This window comes from Bacillus rossius, chromosome 3 (genome assembly GCF_032445375.1).
Source record: "Bacillus rossius redtenbacheri isolate Brsri chromosome 3, Brsri_v3, whole genome shotgun sequence".
Lineage (NCBI taxonomy): Eukaryota > Metazoa > Arthropoda > Insecta > Phasmatodea > Bacillidae > Bacillus > Bacillus rossius.
Window position 1 is genome coordinate 84,179,682 of NC_086332.1, and position 23,260 is coordinate 84,202,941.

The following is a 23,260-nucleotide window of genomic DNA, read 5'->3' on the forward strand; positions in this document are numbered from 1 at the left end:
ACAACGTTGCATTAGAATACACACTTGTTTATTATATACCTATGTCATGCTGTAACAGGTAAAAAAAATACATAAAAATATAGATACCTAAAAACAAAGATTTATAATATGTACATTGTTATAGAGTGCCATATATAGATATAGGATTATAGAGGATATATATAGATTGAGAGAGGTATGTATGTAAATTGTGATAGAGAGGTAGAGATATGTATAGATATATACATAGAGAGAGAGGGAGATAGATGCTTAGTATATGTGTACCTACTTCAAACATATATTACAAAAAAACCATTGAGGCATTGCAATGCAAGCTGGGCAATAGCTAGTACTGTGATAAATGTGTTTTGGCATGCAAAATTGTTGGAAAATCCTCAAATATATACGGTTCTAATATGATGCGAGGATTAATTATCTCCTCTTTTTTTTCTTTTCATTTATTCCAAAAACCTGTGCCTAGTGAGAGAGAGCCATAACAGAGATACAAGGCTCAGGGCTTACTACCATTATTTTATGCGAGTGCTGCCTATTAAAATTGGTTATAGTCCAATAAGTAGTCCATTCTTATGAATGACTTGGTATGTGAGTACTTAAAACATCAATATGTAGAGTAGTTAAAATTAACAATTTTTCAAAAATAGTGTTATTAAATAACTTGCTCTCAACTCATGCTACTGCTTTATCCCTTATATCTCATGAACCCATAATGAGCCCAAAATGATATTTACTTAGTGAAATGGGAATGGTACAACCAATTTTGAAATTTTTTTAAATAATTAAAAAGGTCACTTTTTTAGAAAAATTAATTTGGAATATTCCATCATATTTTTTGGTATTTTTTTAATAAAGCAAGTTCGGTCAAGTTGTATGTCATATGAAAAGCTTAACAAATTTCAACTTTCTAATGTCATTGGTTCCTGAGTGACAAACATTCTTGTATAAACATGCAAAATTGAAGGTTTTTTTTTGCAAGGTTTTAAAATAAATTAAAAAAACTACCAGGTGAACAAATCTAAAAAAAAAAAAAATAAGTCATGTTTGTAAGCTATAAACAAAAAAATCTTAGAAACCTTAGAGAGTCTGGTGGAATTTCAATAAAATCTGTACTTATTTAACATGGAATCACCCTTCATGCACCATCATCCTTTCACCATTTTGGTTTTCTCTTTCCCAAAACTGGTGGCTAACGAAAGAGTTACGATAATAGTATGTGGGGAGTGTCTGAAAAAATAATACCTGTTTGTGGGATATAAAAAATAATGAATTTACAAAACTTAAAAACCACAGAAGGCCTAATTTTAAAGCTTCTCTACACCAAAACCAGATAGCCTACAAATACTGATCATTGGCCTCACATTCTCTCTTGGACTGTCTAGTTGAGGTTCTGTCTGATGGGGAATAGACTTGGCAGGACGTTTCACTCAGACTGTCTTGTCCGAGGTTTGGTCAGGTAGTGTGCAGGACCCTTTGTACTTTTCAGCGTATCATGTTTTTTTTTTTTTTTTTACAAGTCCCAGCTGGTGTTGTGTGCTCAAAAGTAGTGAGTTGTAAAATTTGTGTGAGACATACAGAGCTGTTATTTGATAGTCTATCTATCTATATATCTGGTGTTAAGTTAGTGCAAAATGCTTATTTAGAAACACTGTGCCAGAAAAACACTGTTGAAGTAAGTAGAGTGATTGTTATATACAACTTTATTCTAGCACATAACATGTGTTTTGGTGACCATATGTATTTGTATTTTTTTACTTATCATTTTTATTTTTTTTATGAAATAAAACGAACATAAACTCATTATTTTCTTCTTTTTATCTCGTAGATTAGTCAACAGTCTCAGGGTCAATAATGCCAGCATGCCATTCACAGCGCAGTTATCGTAGATTATGGCTGCAGGTTTGTGGCGCCTAGGGCTCAGCATGCGTGACCTTGCAGGGGTGTGGCTCTGGTTCCCGGGCACAACTTGCCGTTGCTGGGTCGAATGTGTCGCAGGGCGCTTGGCAGCATGAAGCTCGGCACCGCGGCAGCAAGGAAGCCTGTGCGTGTTGCATGCTACGTGGGCGGTCTGCTCACCACTGTGGGAGTGCTCTTCTACTGGCAAGGTACATACTCTTCAATCACGTTTTTACTGCAGGAAGTCAAGTTGTCGTAAGCACCTAGTTATTTTAGTTATTTTGGGTTAGTATTAGAAATATAAAAATACTATAACTATAATTCTGGTATTAAATTGTATTATAAGCATAAGGTGAATAATGAGTAATGTTTCAATAGAGTGTTTCATGTCTTGTGTATCGAACGATGAGTATGCCTGTCGAAGGTTTACAAGCCTTCTACGTCAGTTGGCTAACCAAATGTTAGTTATGTGTGGTGGTTCAAACAGACTGTTTACTGCAGAGGAAACTACCCATCACAAGGTTCAACAATGACTGAATCCTTGGACTGAACATGAAACGAGTGTGTAAATGAAAACGATGAATCACGAGAAAGGGTGGGGAGAGAGTGCGCTCTGCCCCGGGAGAAGGAAGCGGACGGAAGGGAGGGTGTGTCGGGAGACTCCCTAGGAGGAGGTCCTAGGATGGGGACTGAGAGCTTTGTCAGAAGGAACAGACTTGTAGAATCTTAAGTTTGTACTTGTAATTTCTATGTATCAAGAAGTGGATGTAAAAGCTTTGTAGAGTTTAAGACTTGTAATGAGCCAAGAATGAAGAATAATAATAAGAGTTGTCCTGTCTGCAGTATTAAGTCATTGCTTTTAATCGCTCCGCTGCCCCACATAGCCTCACCTATAAGGAACCAGCCGCTCGGTCACGACATTTATGGTGTCAGATGTGGGGTTTCTGTGAGTGAATACTGCGTAAGGACAGTCGAATACAAATCTACGAGAGAATAAGAGAGAAGGGAAAATCGTCCGTCACTGGTATCAGAGCACCGCATCCCAGGAGCGACGGCGAGTCAGAGTGTTTGAAGAAGATATCAACTTCCGCGAGGCAGCGACTGGACTACTGATAATCAGCGAGGAAAAGCCAACAACGTATCCAAACAACATCAACAACGAAGACGACGTAAAGCCCCACTCGTCATACTCCAAGAGTCCAAGAGGATGTTGACATAGAAGATAGGAACAGCCGACGCCGCCAGCCGAAGATAGCCCCACAGTAGGGAAGAGGCGACAGCTGCAGACGGCAGCGCGAGGGACGACCAACCGGAGCTACGTGCGAAGAGCTGAGGGCCATGGGTACCCTCACGAAATTTATTATAATAAGGTCAGTACGGCTAATACGTTAAGCATGATACCTACAGTTTGGTATAAATAGGAGGGTTACGTTTACTCCACAATTATGGCTGACAGTAAAGAGGAAAGTGAAACTGGGGAAGTTTTTATTTCCGTAACAGAGGCGTTAAAGTTGATAAATCAACCATTTGATGGTACAAAAAACAAACTCAAAGAATTTTGCGATAATGTTGACACGGCTTTTGAACTAGTGAACCCAGAACGTCATAGAGTGCAGTTAAAGTTCGTAAAATCAAAAATAGTTGGGGACGCGAAAGCCAAAATTTTAGTCCGCGAAAACACTGATACTTGGGAAGAGGTAAAAGAAATTTTAGAGGAGAATTATGCGGTTCGCAGAACTTTAGATTTCTACGCTTGTCGGTTATTTAATGCTCGACAGGGATCACATGAGCCTGTTGTAAACTGGGGTAGCCGAGTCGATACAATGGTAACTGAACTTAAAGAGGCGGCCTTAAAGGTATGCACCCGCCCGCAAGAAAACGGGGCAATGGCCTTAATACAACATTTGGCTAGAGCCTGCTTCGTACAAGGGTTATCTGATGAAAGAATTCAAACAGTTATTCGGAGCAAGGGCGCTCAAATTGAGACTCTAGGGTTAGCTGTAGAATCGGCACTAGAGGAGGAGTCGAATCTTTTGTCTCTTAAGGAGAGAATTAGACCCCCAATGTTAAAAGTAGGAGATACGGTAACAAGAAGGCCCAGTTGCTCGAATTGCGGAAAAGGCGGACACACACTAGAAAAATGTTTCTTACGAAAACCCGATAAAAATAAAGGATGGAAAAAATATGTACACGTAGGAGAGCTATTTTGTAAAAATTGTAACACTACAGGACACACAGACGCGAATTGTCGACGTAAACAAAGAGATGACAGAAAGACTTTTCAGCCCCACAAAGAGGAGAGAAACAGGGGAAACTCCACATGATTTGAGTGCGGTAAACCGGGACATTATGCCTGAAACTGCTTTAACAAACACGGAAAATACAACAATACCAATTTTGCCAAAGGAAATGATTACCCAAATCAGTACAGGTATGACCAAAGAAATCACAAGGAATTAGGATATAGCCTATTAACAAAGGAGGGCGAGAGGATAGACCTTCCTATACCGAATCGCGATTATGGAAACATGGGGAAAACGCGGGAAACTAAAAGGGGGGCATTACGCGCAGCGGTTTATGCACCCTAAGGAGCCGAACACAGACAGCTGCAATAGAAAATCTAGAATAGAGTATGAACAAAGTAATGACGATGCTATCTGTACCAAGAGTAGTATAGTTTCTTTAAAGCTAGACGAAATACGTGAAGCAGTAGACTGCCTTATAGACACAGGGTCCGACATAACACTGATCAGAGAGAATGTTCTAAATAAGAGTATCCTATCGGCCAGTGATAAAAAGGAGAAGACTAAGATTCGCGGTTTAGCCACCAATGTAATGGCTACAAAAGGGACTGTTAATTTAAATTTTTGTTTACCATCTTCCACAGTAAGATATAAATGTCACATTATAGAATCCTGTCCTCATGCATGTATTTTGGGCAAAGATTTTCTAAGTTTTACTAAATCTGTTGTTGATTTCGAATATAATAGACTGATAATCAACAAGGAGCAAATCCCCTTTTGTGAAGAAGATCATGCTGTCAAAAATATGAGAATTCATGTACCAGCTAGGTGCGAAAAAATAGTGCAATTAAATGCTAGCAACGAAGGATGACTAGTAGAAAAACGAGAAATAGAAAAGGGAGTTTATCTAGGAGATGGATTGACGGAAGTGATAAATGGCAAATGTTTATGTTCTATATTAAATATTAACGAACACGAAGTAGAAGTAGATATGCCCGTCCTTGAATTAGAGGAAATACCCTCTACAGCGAAATTGTTGAGTATTCAAAATTCCGATAGGGAAAGGAAAGAGAAATTGGAATCGATGTTAAAGTTAGAACATCTACACGACACAGAAAAAAAGCAATTGCTAAAATTATGCAAAGAGTTTGTAGACATTTTTCACTTGCCCGGTGATACACTCACATGTACTCCGACCATTGAACATAGTATCCCTACAGGTTCTGAGACGAGGCCCATTAATATAAAACCATATCGTATTCCGGAAATTCACAAGGAGGAAATTAAAAAACAAGAGACACAGATGTTAGAACAGGGTATTATCAAACCCAGTCTGAGCCCTTGGAACGCGCCTATATTAGTGATTCCAAAAAAACAAGACGCTTCCAATCAACAGAAATGGAGGGTCGTTGTAGATTTTAGAAAACTGAATCTTGTGTCAGTGGACTCGGTGTATCAGATGCAGAATATTACAGAAATATTATATCAATTAGGACAAGCAAAATATTTCTCGACCCTAGATTTGGCTAGTGGTTATTTGCAGGTAAGGATGAAACAGGAAGATCAACCCAAAACCGCATTTAGTACCCCGACGGGTCACTATGAGATGTGCAGAATGATGTTTGGGTTAAAGGGAGCTCCTGCGACCTTTACGAGATTAATGAACACTGTTTTGTCAGGACTAAATGGAATTAAATGTCTTGTTTACTTAGATGATATCATAATACATGGCCAATCAGTAGAGATACATAACGACCGGTTAAGAGAGGTTTTCACTAGAATGAGAGAGCATAACCTTAAGCTACAACCTGATAAATGCGAGTTTTTACGCACGGAGGTAACGTTTTTAGGACACATGATTAGCGACGATGGCGTGAAACCAGATCCGGAGAAAGTGATCAAAGTACAGGGATACCCTAGACCAAAGAACGCTAAAGACATCAAAATGTTTTGCGGATTAGCCTCGTATTACCGAAGATTTATACCGAACTTCAGCAAAATTGCAAAACCCCTCTACAACCTTGTAAAAAGTGACGTTCCCTTTATCTGGGGAGACGAACAGGAAACTGCATTTAACACCCTAAAAGAAATCCTGACCTCAGAACCAATTTTACAGTATCCGGATTTTAATAAACCGTTTATCGTGACGACAGACGCTAGCAAACTAGCTATAGGAGCCATTTTGTCCCAAGGAGAAGTAGGTAAGGACAAGCCCGTCGCCTATGCCAGCCGTACGTTGAATAAGGCGGAGGTCAATTACTCGACGACTGAGCGCGAAATGTTAGCGATAGTGTGGGCTGTAAAATATTTCAGGCCCTATCTATTAGGTCGCCATTTCATGGTGATAACCGACCATAAACCTCTACAATATGTTTTTAACGTAAAAGACCCTAGTTCCAGGTTGTTAAGATGGCGGTTAAAATTGGAAGAATATTCATATGAGATTAAACACAGAGCCGGTAAAACTATCATGCATGCCGATGCGCTGAGTTGGCTTTGCGAAGTAAAAGAAATGGAGGAATTGACAACAGACGAATCTCACTCTGTAGAGGATAACACTGAGAAGCGAGAGGGTGAATTATCCACAGAAAGGAAACGGGAAATTATTAAGAAATTTCACAACACACCGATAGGAGGCCATCAAGGGATCGCCCGAACATACGACTGAATAAAACAATATTATAAGTGGAACGGGATGAAAACAGACATAGAAACCTATATTAGAAGGTGCGACTCTTGCCAAAGGAATAAATTAACGCGACCTTACATAAAAATGCCGCTTGAAATTACGGACACGCCTAATGTAGTATGGGAAAAATGTGCTCTCGACATTGTGGGACCACTAGTTGAGACTGCCCATAATCATAAATATTTACTAACGTTTCAAGATCTATTATCCAAGTATACGGTAGCCATACCCCTTTTCAACCAAACAGCCGAATCGGTGGCGCGAGCTTTTGTGAACGAAATAATACTAAGATTTGGTATACCACAAGTGATAATCTCAGATCAAGGAAGCAATTTTACAAGTGATCTGTTTAAGAAGGTGTGTAAATTGTTAAAAATTGCCAAAATCAAAACAACTGCCTATCACCCTCAATCTAATGGGAGTCTAGAGAGATGGCACCGTTCCCTCACTGAATTTTTAAGACACTTCATCGCCACCAACCAACTCGATTGGGACGAATGGATAAATTATGCCACTTTTGTCCATAACACTACGCCTCATAGGTCCACGGGATTTTCACCCCATGAATTATTATTTGGTACATTACCTAATATTCCTGGCATCCTACAGAAGGACTTTATAGAAAAGAATTATAATTATGAGGATTATGTCAAAACCTTAAAAACAAAATTGCAAGAGACTTTCAAATTAGCAAAAAAAAACATTTAATCATCTCTAAAGAAATAAATAAAAGGAATAATGATCAACATGTGAACCAGCACATTTTTCATATTGGTGATCAAGTCCTTCTGTATGACGAGACTGTCAGAAGAGGTAGGTCCAAGAAACTGTCCAGCCAATATGTAGGCCCCTATAATGTAAAAGTAGAAGGAGTAAATATAACCATCCTTACCAAACGTAAGAAGCTTGTAAAGGTACATGCAAACAGGTTAAAGCCGTACTTTTAATTGGTATGTTACAGTCAACTCATTTTTATCCTGTTGCTGAACCCTGAACATGTGAGTGGAGTGTCATCAAGACTAGACATTCAAATCACTAAAATTGAAGAAACTTCGGGGCTCTACTACGAACATAACGGCAATGGACGATTGTATAACACTGAATGGAGATTAATCTCCTATTTAAATTTAAGTCAGCCTGAAAATAATTATAATACGATAAGACGATATGTAAGTGTTGTAAATGAATTATGTAATAAGGAAATTCCGTTGTATAAGGGTAAAACTCTATGTTCTAATACTATAACAAAATTATCAAACAGGTTAGACGCCACTGCGCGCACCATAGAAAGTATAGGAGGTATAACCAAAGACCATGTTAGTCCTAGAGTAAAAAGAAGTTTCTTTCCATTTAACCTAATAGGGCAATTGAGTAAAGTGATTTTTGGTACGCTAGACGAAGAAGATGCAGAATTTTATAATAATAAAATTACGAAACTTGAGAGCGAACAATTAGACTTTCTTAAGCTGAGTAAGGAACAAATTTTTATTGTAAAATCGACCTTGCAAACCATGAACCGAACTGTTAAAGACTTAAATGAGAATCAGAAAATGTTAGCTGACCAACTAGTAAAACTTACAGATGAGATAAACCGCATAAACTCGAATGTAACCGACGCTTTATCTCATCATAACCTACGAATACGAGTAAACGAGCATTTGACTCTATTAAATCAAGAAATTGAAACCCTTTCATTTCAATGTGAATCTATTTTGAATTCCATAATAAATGCATTTAAAGGGATTTTAAACCCCCATATTATAACACCACAAAAAATCGTTGAATATTTCAATGCATTTCAATCTACTCATTCTCGAGAATTTAATCTACCATTACCAGAAGGAACAATCAAAGATAGTTCCCTTCTTAACCTGATGGAGCTGGAAGTGTTTAGCAAAAGGAACATTTTATGTTATGTAATTAGACTACCAGTAACTGATCATTTAATTTTTGATATATATAGAATCATTCCAATGCCTGTAAAAATGAAAACTGCCACAAACAAATATGTTTTCATAGATCAGGAAACGGATTATATTATGATGGAACACTCAAAACAGTACTAAGCAAAAATAAGCAAGTATGAATTGAGTAAGTGTAAAGTAATAACTGAAACTCTTAGAGTGTGTAGACAAACCTTTCCATTGATCAATACTTATGCACGGGAAGATTGTGCAGCCAAATTATTGTATACTACAGGTCCTATACCTAGCAATTGTGTTAAGAAAATAGTATAGCTAAAGCAGACCCTTTGGATTCAGCTAGAGCACAATGAATGGATATATATTGCGCCAGATAAAGAAAAAATTACTATAGTTTGCGATCAAACTGGACCTTTTACGCAACGGTGGAAGACACTGGCAAACTTAAGTTTATAAGTGCATGTAAAGGTTACGGTACCAACATCTTTATATCCTCCCAACTGGAGTTAACTACTAACACTAGCACAAAAGATGTTATTCCCAAAATAAATCTAAACATAGATTGTTGTGATGAAACAAACTATAAAGTAACACTTGAGAAATTAAAAACAAAGTTACATTTGAAACCTACAATAACTCGGTTAGACGATTTGAAGATTGCCGGTCACAAAATAGAGGAAGTAGAGCATATGATAAATGAAGAGGAATGGAAAATAAAACACACAAACGTGATTTCATGAGTATCTGTAATGTCCTATATCATTATCATATCATTAAGTTGTATTTTATGTATATATTGTTGTATAAAATGTGGATGTTGTAAAACTATTGTCGGTAATTGCTACAAGAGGTGTAAGGACGGTGATTGCTGTAATTGTAAAACCATATGTTTTAAACCAACAATTGTAAACACATACAGACCTAGGGAAAGCAATGAGCTGGTCCATTCCGTTAACGAAAGCCAGCTAGAGGAAAGGATCGAATTGAGAGGAAACAGTTTACGGAGAACTCAGACTAGTCGTTGATGGCTAAGTCCCATTTCAAACTAAGAGAGGTGTAAAGAAACAATTGTATTTTCTTTAATTGTTTCTTTTTCCCCCGCAAGGGAGGTGACGTAAGCACCTAGTTATTTTAGTTATTTTGGGTTAGTATTAGAAATATAAAAATACTATAACTATAATTCTGGTATTAAATTGTATTATAAGCATAAGGTGAATAATGAGTAATGTTTCAATAGAGTGTTTCATGTCTTATGTATCGAACGATGAGTATGCCTGTCAAAGGTTTACAAGCCTTCTACGTCAGTTGGCTAACCAAATGTTAGTTATGTGTGGTGGTTCAAACAGATGTTTACTGTAGAGGAAACTACGCATCACAAGGTTCAACAATGACTGAATCCTTGGACTGAACATGAAACGAGTGTGTAAATGAAAACGACGAATCACGAGAAAGGGTGGGGAGAGAGTGCGCTCTGCCCCGGGAGAAGGAAGCGGACGGAAGGGAGGGTGTGTCGGGAGACTCCCTAGGAGGAGGTCCTAGGATGGGGACTGAGAGCTTTGTCAGAAGGAACAGACTTGTAGAATCTTAAGTTTGTACTTGTAATTTCTATGTATCAAGAAGTGGATGTAAAAGCTTTGTAGAGTTTAAGACTTGTAACGAGCCAAGAATGAAGAATAATAATAAGAGTTGTCCTGTCTGCAGTAGTAAGTCATTGCTTTTAATCGCTCCGCTGCCCCACATAGCCTCACCTATAAGGAACCAGCCGCTCGGTCACGACAAAGTGTTCCAATGCCAAATGTGAGTAAAAATAGAGAACAACATAAAAAACAATAGAAACCCCATACGACAAAACAGTTTAGACCTTGCAAGCAAAGATGATTACAGAATTTAAATAGATGGTTGAAAATAGCAAGACTAGGCATTCAAGGACAAAATGAGATACCTGCAGTAGAATAAAAAATAAACTGTGTAACTCAGTACACATGATAGAAGTAAAACGTCTTTGGCAATCCAAACCTTGATTCGTAAGTATATCATAAGGGGCAAAATAAGAGAGAGAGAAAGATGATGATTTTCTAAATAAACAGGAATTTACAAAATTATTTTTCACTTCAAAATAACTGCTCAGGATATCTATAATTATTGATCAATCAGGAATGATTAATTGAAATACACCAAAAAATGTGCTTTTTACTGTTTCTTCAAACAATTCTGCCATTTGGAACAAATCTCTGAATGAAATATAAAATTCATAAAAGGTAGCACTAGCTATGCAGGAAATACAGGGACTGTCTCAACAACGCTCTCTACACTGCTGGTTGAAGAAGGAGGAATGCAAGCATGCTGGTAGAAAATGTAAAATTCAAGGCACCCACAGCTGGCTGTATAGGATACCTATATCTATTTTCTGAAACAAGTGCATGCGCACACTCTATGTCTTATTCTTTTGTTCATCTATCTGTCTTGGTTCTATTTTTTTTGGGCAGGGGACGAATCATCGCAAAAATAGGAGAACGAAAACAAGCCTAGCAAACATATATATCATAGTGCTCTCTTTATATCTCTTTGGCAAAGAATCTATTCTCTGTCCTTTTTGCATCAGAAATGTTTGACAACATTGTTTCACAAAAACTTTGCATTAAATTTCAGCCTTGAAATTTTACTCTCATCATGCCCAAAGAATTTTCACTTCAAAAAATGATTGTGAATGGAACACAAGTAAAATACAATAAAACAAATTAAACACTGAAAAAATATAGAAAACAGCAGTTTATGATATTTGGGGCCTGGAATATTACCTCTTTCTGGAGTTTGATTATTTACTGACAAAAATCGTAACTACCTATTGCAATCATTTTACAGAAAAATTTTAAGCCTTAATTTACAAGCCAACCTTAATTATAAAGTTGACAAAAACATGTTTGTTAATATTTACTTCAACTTTAAAGCTATCATTTCACTAGGTCATTTGGGAGATAACATGTAGTTTGAGCTGTTTCCCATACTGTTTGTGAATATTTGTACTGCCTAAAATGGTACAATGCTTATTATAACTGAATTAATATAAGCTGTAAATTGTATGGAAAGAAATGGAAAATTGATGCAGAAAAATAATTAGGTAAATTCAAATCAATCCCATCAGCAGTGAGTGCAACAGTTAATGTATAAGTAAACTTGGAGGGTATCATGAAGTTTGCTAGAAACAACAGCTAGAGTGTTTTTCCTGGTATGTAATTAGGTTTGTGTGTTTATATGGTCCTGAATACTTTATTAGTTACTGTACCTTTTGTTTGACTTAATGTGCAAAATAGGAAGAATTATTCCTTGTTGAGTTGCATTGTTTGTGTGGTGATCGTTGCAGACCGCAAAAAGCGCCTGGTGCTGACAGCCAGCTCCGAGGCCCCCAGGCAGACGCAGTGCGGCCAATGGGTAGAAGGTCTGCCGTGCTACTCGCTGGAACAAGTCCAGAAGCACTGCAGTGCCAAGGACAGGATCTGGGTGACGTTCAACCAGGGTGTGTACGATGTGACGGAGTTTGTACAGCAGCATCCGGGCGGGGACAAAATATTGATGGCGGCTGGCAGCTCAGTGGAGCCCTTCTGGATGCTGTATGCCGTGCACCAGAACCCACAGGTGTACGCCATGCTGGAGAGCATGAGGATAGGTGAGTGCGTTGGGTTCTGGTCATGTTACCTGTACATTGGCTAGACCACGAGGGACTGGTCAGTAAGGCAAAATAAAATAAAACAAGGCTATTGGTATTCAATGGATCATTCAGCATTCAAAATGAACATGGGAGCTCTACAAACACATTATCATTTTACATATTAGGACTGTGCGAATATTCAAATTTTAAGAATATGATAACAAATATTAAACTATTTTTATTTGATTCGACCTTGAATACTTACACTTTGAAATAACGAATATTCGCTTGCTTACAAATACCTCGTGAATTTGTCATATACCAACATTCACTGCTGAGATTGTCCTTATATAAATACCCTTTTTTGATGTTTAATGGGACTATATAACCATAAACATGTACAATAAGTGAGATTTTAAACATACTACAAGTATTCAAAGTTTTTTTTGCTACTGTCTCACTAAATAGCAATGAAAAAAATTGTGTAAACAATTGTAAACACAGCATATTCATTTAGAACTTGAAAAACAAAATATTATTAGTATTCTTTTCGTGACATGTACCAGAAGTAGGAAAAAATAAACAAAAGTGATCAACCATGGACCACAGCATTACAAAACACGGACACTACATTGAGATGGGCATTAAAAGATTTAACTATCATAGTTTCAGCGGCGTATAAATCAACAGTAACAATTACTTACTTGCTGTATTCATTTATGACAAAACAGGTGTTGCGACTCAAAAATATATGTATATAAAAAATGTAAATAATTGTTTAAGATTTCAGATGAAATTAGCAAAAATTGTGTTTATAATATTGCTGAACTAAAATACAATTTACCTGGCTGCTGTTAACAACAAAAACTTGTAAATAACTAGGGTTTAAATGTGTAAATATGAGCTCATTCAATCACTAATTTGGAAATACAGCATTTTAAAAAAAAAGATTCATTTTTATGTAAAATAGATTTCATTGGATTTCACTGTTTTTGGCAGTTCACAAAAATTTTCTGGATTAATATGTAGAGTAGCAGGTTGTGGAAAATATGGTGAATAGGAACTGAATAGAAAGGTTTGTTGGTTCAGTTTATTATTATATAATACACTAGAGTCCCGTTATAGCGAGGTGTCACGGTTCCGGGTTTGATCCTCGCTATAACCGTGTCCTCGCTATAACCGAATTGGACAAATTTTGGCCCCCAAAAAATAAATATTAACCGATAATAGAATAAAAATTGTGTTTAAACCCGTATAATTGCAACATAACAGGTTATATTAACGAAATATTAATTTCTGTGAGCAGATGTGTGAATTCTCTTTAAAACGATACCCCACAAGTACGGATGCGATCACCGATTGCGTCAAAATAACCAGAATACCCTACCACGCCACGTAAGTATAGCATCTCAGCCCGCAGCCGACGCAGCATTGTCCTGCTATCTATCGTCGACGCGGGCTGTCTGCTGGTGGCCATGTTGGTTCGGGATGTTGCAAACAGGTGGTGCTAGTGTAGCACGACGATTTAATTCCTTACAAAAAAGCAGGAGTGCTGCAACGCACGTACGCCTCAAACGAAATAGTCGCTGGAAAACTATACTTTTTTTGTTTAAAGAAACTTGTCTTTTTTTTTTTTTAGAAAATAAATTTGGGATTAAACTCAAACCATCACCACCCCTTTCCCGGACAGATACCCCAACAACTGACCGAAACAAAAGTTACAAGAAAACTGTCCTAGCTATTCGGAAATAAATACGGTAGTGCCTACTATTAGTCAGATAGTAAAATAACTAACGTGACGTGTTTGTAAACGTGTCACGACTGAAATAATTCCAAGCAATTTATAAATATTTGTGTATTATTAACGCAATCAATTAGCAACAAGTATAAAGGCGACTCTGACTTTTTTAGCCTAACATAGTTATAAACAATGTTATTATTCATTAATGAAAATGTCCCAACAAATTAATTAAGAGCATTTATATTTAAAAAAAGTGCACATTGTTATGTTTAATGGCGGGAAAAAATAGATTTTGTGTATTTTCTAAATAATAAGAAATGCATATAAGTATATGTATATTCAAAGGCTTGGTTTATTCGAGTCGAGCATACCTTAGCCTTGAAGCCAAGCGGAAGTTTGATAAAAGAAAGAAATGACTGGATTATATTTTTAAAGCCACGCACTTAGGTGGCGACTGCAAGGCTGAAGAATGTGACAGGTATCAACGGCAAGATGTCTAGTGGCGAGCGAGAGGGGTGGAGATAAAGCAGACAAATAACCATAGCGCGCTTCAAGCGATCACGCCGTAAATTCCTCAAAAATACCTAGTTATAGCCGTGTTCTCGCTATTACCGTGCTCGCTATAACGAGATTCTACTGTAATTAATATAAGTAACAAACAAATAACATATTATTGCAGCTGACTTATCTTAAACAGCCTTTCACTTTAGTATTATTTACCTAATTATCCAGAAGTTGTTATATATTTTATTTAGTGGGATTGTAATTCTCTTTCTTTACTATTCAAATTCAATATTCGTATTTGCGAATAATTTGATATTTGCATTCATATTCAATTTGAACTAAAAACAAAAAACGAATATTCACACCTATCTATTACATATGGATAACACAACCACAGACACTAGATGCTCCACACCAGTGTAAAGTGTCTACTAGGTCACAAGAGTTAGGAAAAAGTCACCAAAAGTATAAGTGGTCATGAAAGTCCAGAATAATTATTTTTTTTTTGTGAAGTCATGAAAATAATTTCTAAATGTCATTTATAGTCCGTTTTATAATTTTTAAAAATCCTTTTTCATTATTTGAGGTCATTGCTGATTGAGCAATTATTAATTAATTTTATGTTTATTGAAAGTCATTCATTTATTACTGTAAGTGGACTCAAATTATTTGCTTTGTGTGAGTCTTAATTCTTAGTACTTATATATTGAAGCAGTTTATTTCAATAAAGTAGATAGTCATCGGTCAGCCTTGATGTCCTGACAGTTTAAACGGAGGAATTAAGAAATGAAAATTGTGTTCTAAAAACTTTATTAAATGACACTAGAGATGAATTATTGCAGCTCACTGCTGCTGCGGTAACTCAGCAGAAACATGATAACCATCTGAATAAAACATCTGTGGACAAGGCAACCTACAGTCAAGTTACAAAACAAGTAGCAGTAAGAAGGTCAGCGAACAATGGCTGGTTGACATCACCGCAGCGTCAACAGAGCTTCAGGGATGTACAAAGTCTCTCAGTCCAAAATCCCCAAGTTAAGATCAATCCTCGAGTATTAAATAAAACAAAAGAACCAAAAAAAAAGCAGAAAGACGAGAAAAGATTCACAAGAGTAAGGTCCCACCAAATATTCTTACAGTAACTCAAAAATTGTCCAGCATTCTGGAAAGAAGAGAGAAATGTAAATTGGAGTGAGAACCACCTCTAGATTGAAAACTGTATCCAGCCCTACACAGTTTAAATCTAAAGCCCTGTTTATCTCCCGATTCAACCTTCAGTCTGAAAGCGACATCACATCTTATGTAAAAAGTGAACTCGACATATTTTATCTTAGAGTAGTTAAGCTGAAGACCAAATATTACACACTTCATTTTATGTGGCAGTTCATGAGAATGACAATGATAGGCTAAACAATACCGTGTTTTGGTCCACTGGCTGCTTAATTATTGAGTTTCATGGTAGACTCCATAATAAAAAGATATGTATTTGGTTACAATCAACCCAGAAGTCAAATGTCCAATATTAATGATTGCACAAAGCCGCAGACATCTGTTATTGCTTATGAAATAAACAAGGTTGTTTTATGGTCTAGTTTCTGGAGGAACGCCCTGAACCTTGCTAGACCATGTGTGTATGTAACATTTTTTTATCAAAAGTTAGTGGTTTAAGAACTAAATAATATTTTTTGATAACCTCTCACATTCAGATTACGATATCATTTACTTTACAAAAACGTGGTTTATTCAATACAGTATAAACTCCCAGTACTGTAATGGAAATTATCATATTTTTAGAACAGACAGAAATAAAAATTTGACACATGGAAAAAGGTGGAGGAGTGTTGATTGCTGTTGACAAACAAAAATTTAAAATGCTACTACCATTAAACAGTTTTTATTATCAATGTATTGAAGCAGTCTGTGTTAAAATAAAAATTGCTCAATCCAAATTTTTATCTCTTGGAAACATTTATATTCCCCTCAAACCTCACCTTGAACTTTGATTCCTACTTTGAGGACTTAACCGATAAATTTGCAAATTGTCAAGGTGATATTATAACGGGTGATTTTAATATTCCAAGCCTTGACTGAGTAAACTTGTATAAAAGCCAAAGCTCAGACCCTAATTAATTTTATCTCCAGTATAGGTCTTTCTCAATATAATTTTGTACAACCTACAAAATATCTATTAGACCTCTGCTTCACTAACCTGCAGTAATGTTCTGTGCAAAAACCCATTGATTCCCTCAATTTCATCCATCCGTACTTATCACAATAAAACTTGTTATTATAAGCAATAAATACAATTTATTCTTCATATAGAAACTATAATAAGGGTGACTACCTGGGTCTCTTCAATGCTATCAAGAAGCATTACTGATCAGCTTTCTTTAAACTTAAAAATGTAAATTTAATGGATGATTACTTAACTAATATAATCAATTGCTATATAATTATTATATACCCATATCCAAAAACACCTCAACCAATTACCGTATTTACTCGTGTATAGCGCGCACCACGATTTTTGCAACAAATTCCAAAGAAAAAAAATTGAAATTTTTTTTCCCCATGAATAAATTTTACTAACATTTTGTGGTACCTGATTATTTAAATTGATGTGTGGTGATGCGTCAGGAAAATACTTAAACTCTGCTGTGTAGACGGAAGATAATGAAGCGCTGTATCGTCACAACTGGTACGTGAGAGGGAGGGAGGGAGGGAGGCGTGAGGCGTGCCGCGCTACGTTGCTAAGCTGGCGCGGAGAACTAGATGACTCACCGGTCGCTGCTGGGGCGAGGAATGGAGGAAGCGAAGAAAGTGTACAGGGGGGGGGGGGAACTGGTGACAACATTCTCTCTCTCTCTCTCTCTTTTTTTACTAGCTTCTGAGCTGGCTTTCTGTAGAGGGGGAGGTCTAAAAATAAACAAGAGATCATGATGTGCGAGCTTGCACATGCACGTGTGTGTGTGTGTGCTGTGAGCGTGTGTGTGCGAGAGACCAGGTTGTGTGTGTGTGTGTGTGTGTGTGTGTGTGTGTGTGTGTGTGTGTGAAACAGAGGCCTTGTTGCTTGTGCATATGTGTGGGGGCTGGCCAGAAACGTCACCCGTCACCCGGCAGTTAACGACTTCCACTCCTCCCCACCTCCCCTCCCCCAAACTTTTTTTTTCCGTGTATAGCGCGCATCCTTATTTTTTTCCTTTACGTGAGGGAAAAAAAAGGTGCGCTATACACGAGTATATACGGTACTATCCACATTGCTATTCTAAACAACTCATTACTACTCTAAAATCTAAAAAAACACTATGATTAACTATATGAACCTAATTTGAACCTAACTTATTATACTTTGTTCTCTCAATAATGTAAAAAAGACAAGTCTCATTACTTGTGCCAAAAAATTAATCATAACATTAAACGTAACCCAAAAAAATTACGGTGTTAATGTTAAAATCATGAGAAAGGCTTAATCAGCCAAGCGTTCATAGCTTACGGACGTTTGTATGTGCAGTCCTCGGCCTATTTGATGTATTTTGTCTTATTGTCATCTGTATGATGAACATTCATAATTAATTCTTCATTTTTGAATCAATCCGATTTCTTGGGGTTTTATTTACCCCTTAATAATGTTTCATCTTTAAGTGTGTCTCGTACCGATCACACTAAAATGTTCAAGTTACTGCCAAAGAAATCTAAATCTGATCAGACAGCTATTCATAGTCATCCTGTGACTGTAGAATTCAAATTTGATGTATTGAAGATGGAAAATATAATTAAAACGGTTGATGAACTTAAGAAAGAGTGAAAAGGTTGATGAACTTAAGAACGATAATACTACAGGGTGCGGCGCGGAAACTTGCTGATTTTTTGAAAGGCCAATAAAAAATAAAGTAGTAGAGGTATCATTATAATTTAATTTTTCCTGTAATATATAAATCACCTGAAATTTTTCCATTATATAGTTTTAAAGATGACATCCATCAAATGATGGCCCCCATTGTCAACGCATTTAGTTACCCAATTTCTGAAGTTCTGTGCAACTCTTTGAAGCATATCGACTGGTATGTTGGCGATAGCTTGGCGTATGTTGTTTTTCAGATGTGGTAGAGTCCTTGGACGGTCATTGTAAACAATTGATTTCAGATAACCCCATAAAAAAAGTCATACGGAGCCAAATCGGGGGAATGGGCGGGCCAAACAAGGTCGCCTCTCAATGAGATAAGGTGCTCTGTGAAATGTTGATTCAAACAATCCATTGAACATCGCGCAATGTGTGCTGTGGCTCCATCCTGTTGAAACCAGACATCCCCAACATTCATTTCTGCGAGTGCAGGCAGACAAAATCCTTAATCATTTGTGTGTAACGAGCTGCAGTCATCGTGACTGTGCGTTCATTTTCCTCAAAAAAATTATCCCCACTCTTGACACTGCACACCACACAGTTACGCATTCACAGTGAAGTGGCCGCTGATGAAGTTCACTCTGATTGTTATCGCTCTAATAACGCATGTTTTACTTATTTGCACTGCCCGAAATGTGAAAGTGAGCCTTATCACTGAATAACACGAGTGCGTCATGAGGCAAGTTTTAACGTAGCACTTCACATGCATTTCGGCAAGCAGTAAAATCATGTTCACTAAGCACTTGTGTCACAACCATTTTGTAGGGATGAAAGTTCAGTTCATTATAAAGAATTCGTTTCACACTGTGATCCGAGATCCCCAGAGCATATGCGTGTTTACGTGCTGAACGCCGTGGAGAGCGCAAAAATGACTGCCTCACTCTCTCAATATTTTCAAGGGTAGTGACAGTCCGCGGATCTCCTGTCCCACTTTTCATCACACTTCCACTCGTCCTAAATGTGTCCACCCACGTAACACTCAATTGCCGACCAGGAATTGGAGCTGCAGGACGAATATTGAACCGAATACGGAACGCTCGTTGAGTGGCGATAATGGAACAGCCATTAGAAAAGTAAGCCTTGATGGCAAACGTGCGCTGCTCGTTGGTCCAATGCATGGCAGCAACTGACAAGACGGGTGACAACACTTCAAGGACTGCCCTTTCGAACAAGACCCTCCCCACCCTTTCCCGACCCCATCTCACCTCTTCACGCGAAATACAAATCAGCAGGTTTCTACGCCGCATTCTGTATTCTCAATTGACTCTCGTTCTGAAACTGCTGATATTAAGAATGAACTGCATGAAATCAAATAAAGTTTGCGATCTCAGAGTGGGAATCTCAAAACCTATAGCCAATATGTTAAAAATTCTTTGAGCGCCTCGCAAGGTAAGAATGCGTCACGTGATGATGTTGCCACTGCTGTTGTTGCGGTTGACAGCACCGCTGACCTACATTCTGCTTGTAATGAAATGAGCGCTGTCAGTGATGGCATCACCAGACAACACGTCGACCAAGATCAAGATGGATTTATTTTAATGCAAAACTGATGCAAGTCCATACCTAAGTAAACACTGAAGAAAATCTTGTTCATGAACGTAAAAATGCACAGATACAAATGGGAATCAGGAACATTCCCACACTAACAACGGTTGAGAAACCTGCCTTCAAAAATCGAAGGCACTGTTTATCACTCGTCTTGACCCTTCTGTTCAGGAGCAGGAGATTGTTGAACACATCACCAATGAACTTAATTTATCACACGTAAAAGTTGTGAAGCTCCGGACTAAGTATGAGAACTCTTCTTTTCATGTGTCTGGCCTTGTTGTGACTTTGTCAGAATAAACAATATCATGTTTTGCCAAGTGGGTGCCTGATTAGCCCCTATCATAGCAAGCCTTATTCTGACCAAGTGGCTGCCAACATCTATACCCAACTGAACTCGAACAATGCAAGCAACACTAGAGGTGACCAGCCCATCTTCCCAGTCTGCTTCCACATCTGCCTATTACCAACACAGGTGCCATGAGGAGCATCCTAATTTTCTTCATTTTTAGTGCATTCTATCCCTACAGTTTATGAATTATTTTATCGAAATGTCAGAGGTCTTAGATCTAAATTAGTATAATTTTTTGATAACCTGCTCAACTCCAATCACAATATATGTTTAACAGAAACATGGTTTAACGACCTCGGTGTCAACTCTCTTATTTTACGGACATTTATCTGATCTTTAGAAATGATAGAGATGCAGTTTTGACGCAGAAAGGTGGTGGTGTGTTGACTGCAATCAATAATTCTAAGTTTATTTCTGTTCAATTAACTAATGCTTTTGATTTTCCTGGTATTGAAGCAGTCTGGGTAAAACTCAAATTAACCTCAACTAAAACTGTAATTCTTGGCAATATTTACATACCCCCTCAAACCACTATAAATACATATGAAGCCTACTTTAGTGCTCTTGAAGAAAAACTTTCGTCCTATCAAGATTACTTTATTATTCTTGGTGAATTCAATGCTCCAGGCTGTTACTGCCCATGTAGTTAAAGAAAACTTTATATTAATTTTGTTATTAAAGCCCTGGAAGCTGCTTTAAGTGGGTGAAAGACACTACAGTATACTCAGAGGTACACAAGGGAGAACTATTAAAAATAGAAAACTTACTTCTCACAATAGGAAGTAGAAAATGGATTGTATTTGAAGTAATATATAAAAAAATAAGTTTGCTTAAAGCTTACCCTTTTTTTTGGTAATTATGGTTTTCATTATTTTATTTTGATGGTTTCAGGAATTTCAGGAATTACAAGAATACACAGATCAAAGTTAATTGGGGCCCTGGCCTTCAGAACTTATAAATTACAAACAGATTATTAATTTTACGTGGAATATAAATCTAACATTTTCCTTTGACATAATCAGTCTTTCACAAAAATTAACATAAATAATTTAACTAATTTGCTAGCCTAACGAGTGTGAGACTATGTATATTTTGCCGCCAATTAGCATTTTTTGGCACAAATTTAAATTTGAATTTTGAAAAATAATTTTACCAGTCATTTTGCAACTAAAAACTAAAAATTTTTCCGCTCTTTGCACGCTCCCATTTAATCTTTGTCAGGCTAGCCTCCCCAATCTATTCCCAGCGGCAGATCCGATTTGTGCCAAGTCTTTGTGAGCTAGCCTGTGTCTCATCTTATCCCCGCTTTGATGCACGCCCGTCGCCTGTAATTCTCCTCCGAGCCGTGATCAAGACGGCTTATCCCTGTCTTTTCCCAGGGCCCAGTTTTCTCGTAGCTCTCCTGAGGCAAGCACCTAGAGGCACATTCATGAGTCTTTTACCCAACATCCGTGCACGTCTCCGGCCCTCAGTACCGCCTCTGCCCTCCCGTGGCAGTTTTGCAAGTTATTTCCCTTGGGTGTTTGAACGCCTGCTAAACGCCTACCCCCTGGCGACTCACGCCACAAGCAGTGCCAAGTAATTCTTCTGTAAGCCACCAGAGCGCTCCACTAGTCCTGTCCATAAGCCCCTTGCTTTCGAAGGAGCCTTGTGCGAGAGATGCACGAGTCGATCTCTTCTTGTTTCGGACACCCCTCAGAAGGTCGCCAGGGTGTCTACAAGTCACGAAAGTCCCGAAAGTAACGAAAAGTAACGATTTTGATGCGAGGTCACAAAGTGACTAAAAAGTCACAGAATTCGGTTCAAGCTCACAAAAAATATTTCTACTGACGTATTTTCACGTGTATGTATTGGACACTAAGTGACTGTGTAATTGGCACAGCCGTATTTTTCTTTCTTTAGTATGGTTTGGCCTGCGATAGAAGAACAAAGTGCTGAAATAAGATACCATGAAACGCAGTGGTGAAATTCAAAGCCATGCCAAGCTGATTGTCGTGCTATGTCGTTTTTGTTGTTTCGTTTTTTAGGACACAGGCCGCACGAGTCTAGCATTGCCTGACGTATGAAAAGTCTCGTATTTGTACGAGGATTCAGAGGTTTTCAAACCATAGATGTTACAGTATACTACCATATTTACTCGTATAATCGTCGCACACTAATTTATTGACGGCGACTGAAGCGCGATCGGAACAGCCGTAAACACAATGGAACAGCCTGCTTTCATGTGGCGTGGCCGTGTGGGAGGAAGGAATGTGAGTGCGGGCTATGAAATATAGTTTACTTGGAAACAGGCAGGGTGCGCACGCTGAATGCAATCAGTGACCTATCAATATCCATACTTGACTACGTGCACGCACTCTATACAGGTATCAACATAACCAAACACAGCGGCGACCTATCAATATCCATATTCGACTACGTGCGCTCACACTATACATGCATCAACATAACCAAACACAGCGGCGACGGAAAAAATGATTGAAAATTTAACTGAAAGAGAATTTACACATCAGAAAACTTTGTATTCATCTTAATTAAATAAATAAATGGTAATTTCTTAATAAAAAATTTATTCCAATGTAAAATAAAGACAGTACGGAGAAAATGGTGGGATCGAAACATTCTATCACATTTAATGGGAAATCTTTTTGTGAAAACGTCATAAACCAGTTTTACATATTTTTTTATTTTTTTTTTTTTTAATTTTTACTCAATGGTCGCACCTAACTTTTTTTCATTAAATTCGGTAAAATTGCCGCGACGATTGTGGGAGTAAATATGGTACGTACAACTTGTTACGATAACGATGCTTTCCGCCTCCATGTCT

The 23,260-nt window shown here is 37.6% G+C and overlaps 1 protein-coding gene across 6 annotated transcripts in view; it reads left to right on the plus strand.

Moving 5' to 3' along the window:
• The window catches only part of LOC134530983 (sulfite oxidase), a 124,967-nt gene that overhangs the window by 12,719 nt on the left and 88,988 nt on the right, over positions 1–23,260 (plus strand). For 4 of the 6 annotated variants that reach the window (XM_063366386.1, XM_063366384.1, XM_063366385.1 and 1 more), the window contains 2 exons: positions 1,933–2,099; positions 12,106–12,408. In XM_063366386.1, coding sequence (XP_063222456.1) covers positions 1,933–2,099; positions 12,106–12,408 — 470 coding nt within the window. The remainder of the gene's footprint in view (positions 1–1,932; positions 2,100–12,105; positions 12,409–23,260) is intronic. The other 2 variants (XM_063366388.1, XM_063366389.1) reach the window with 1 other exon arrangement.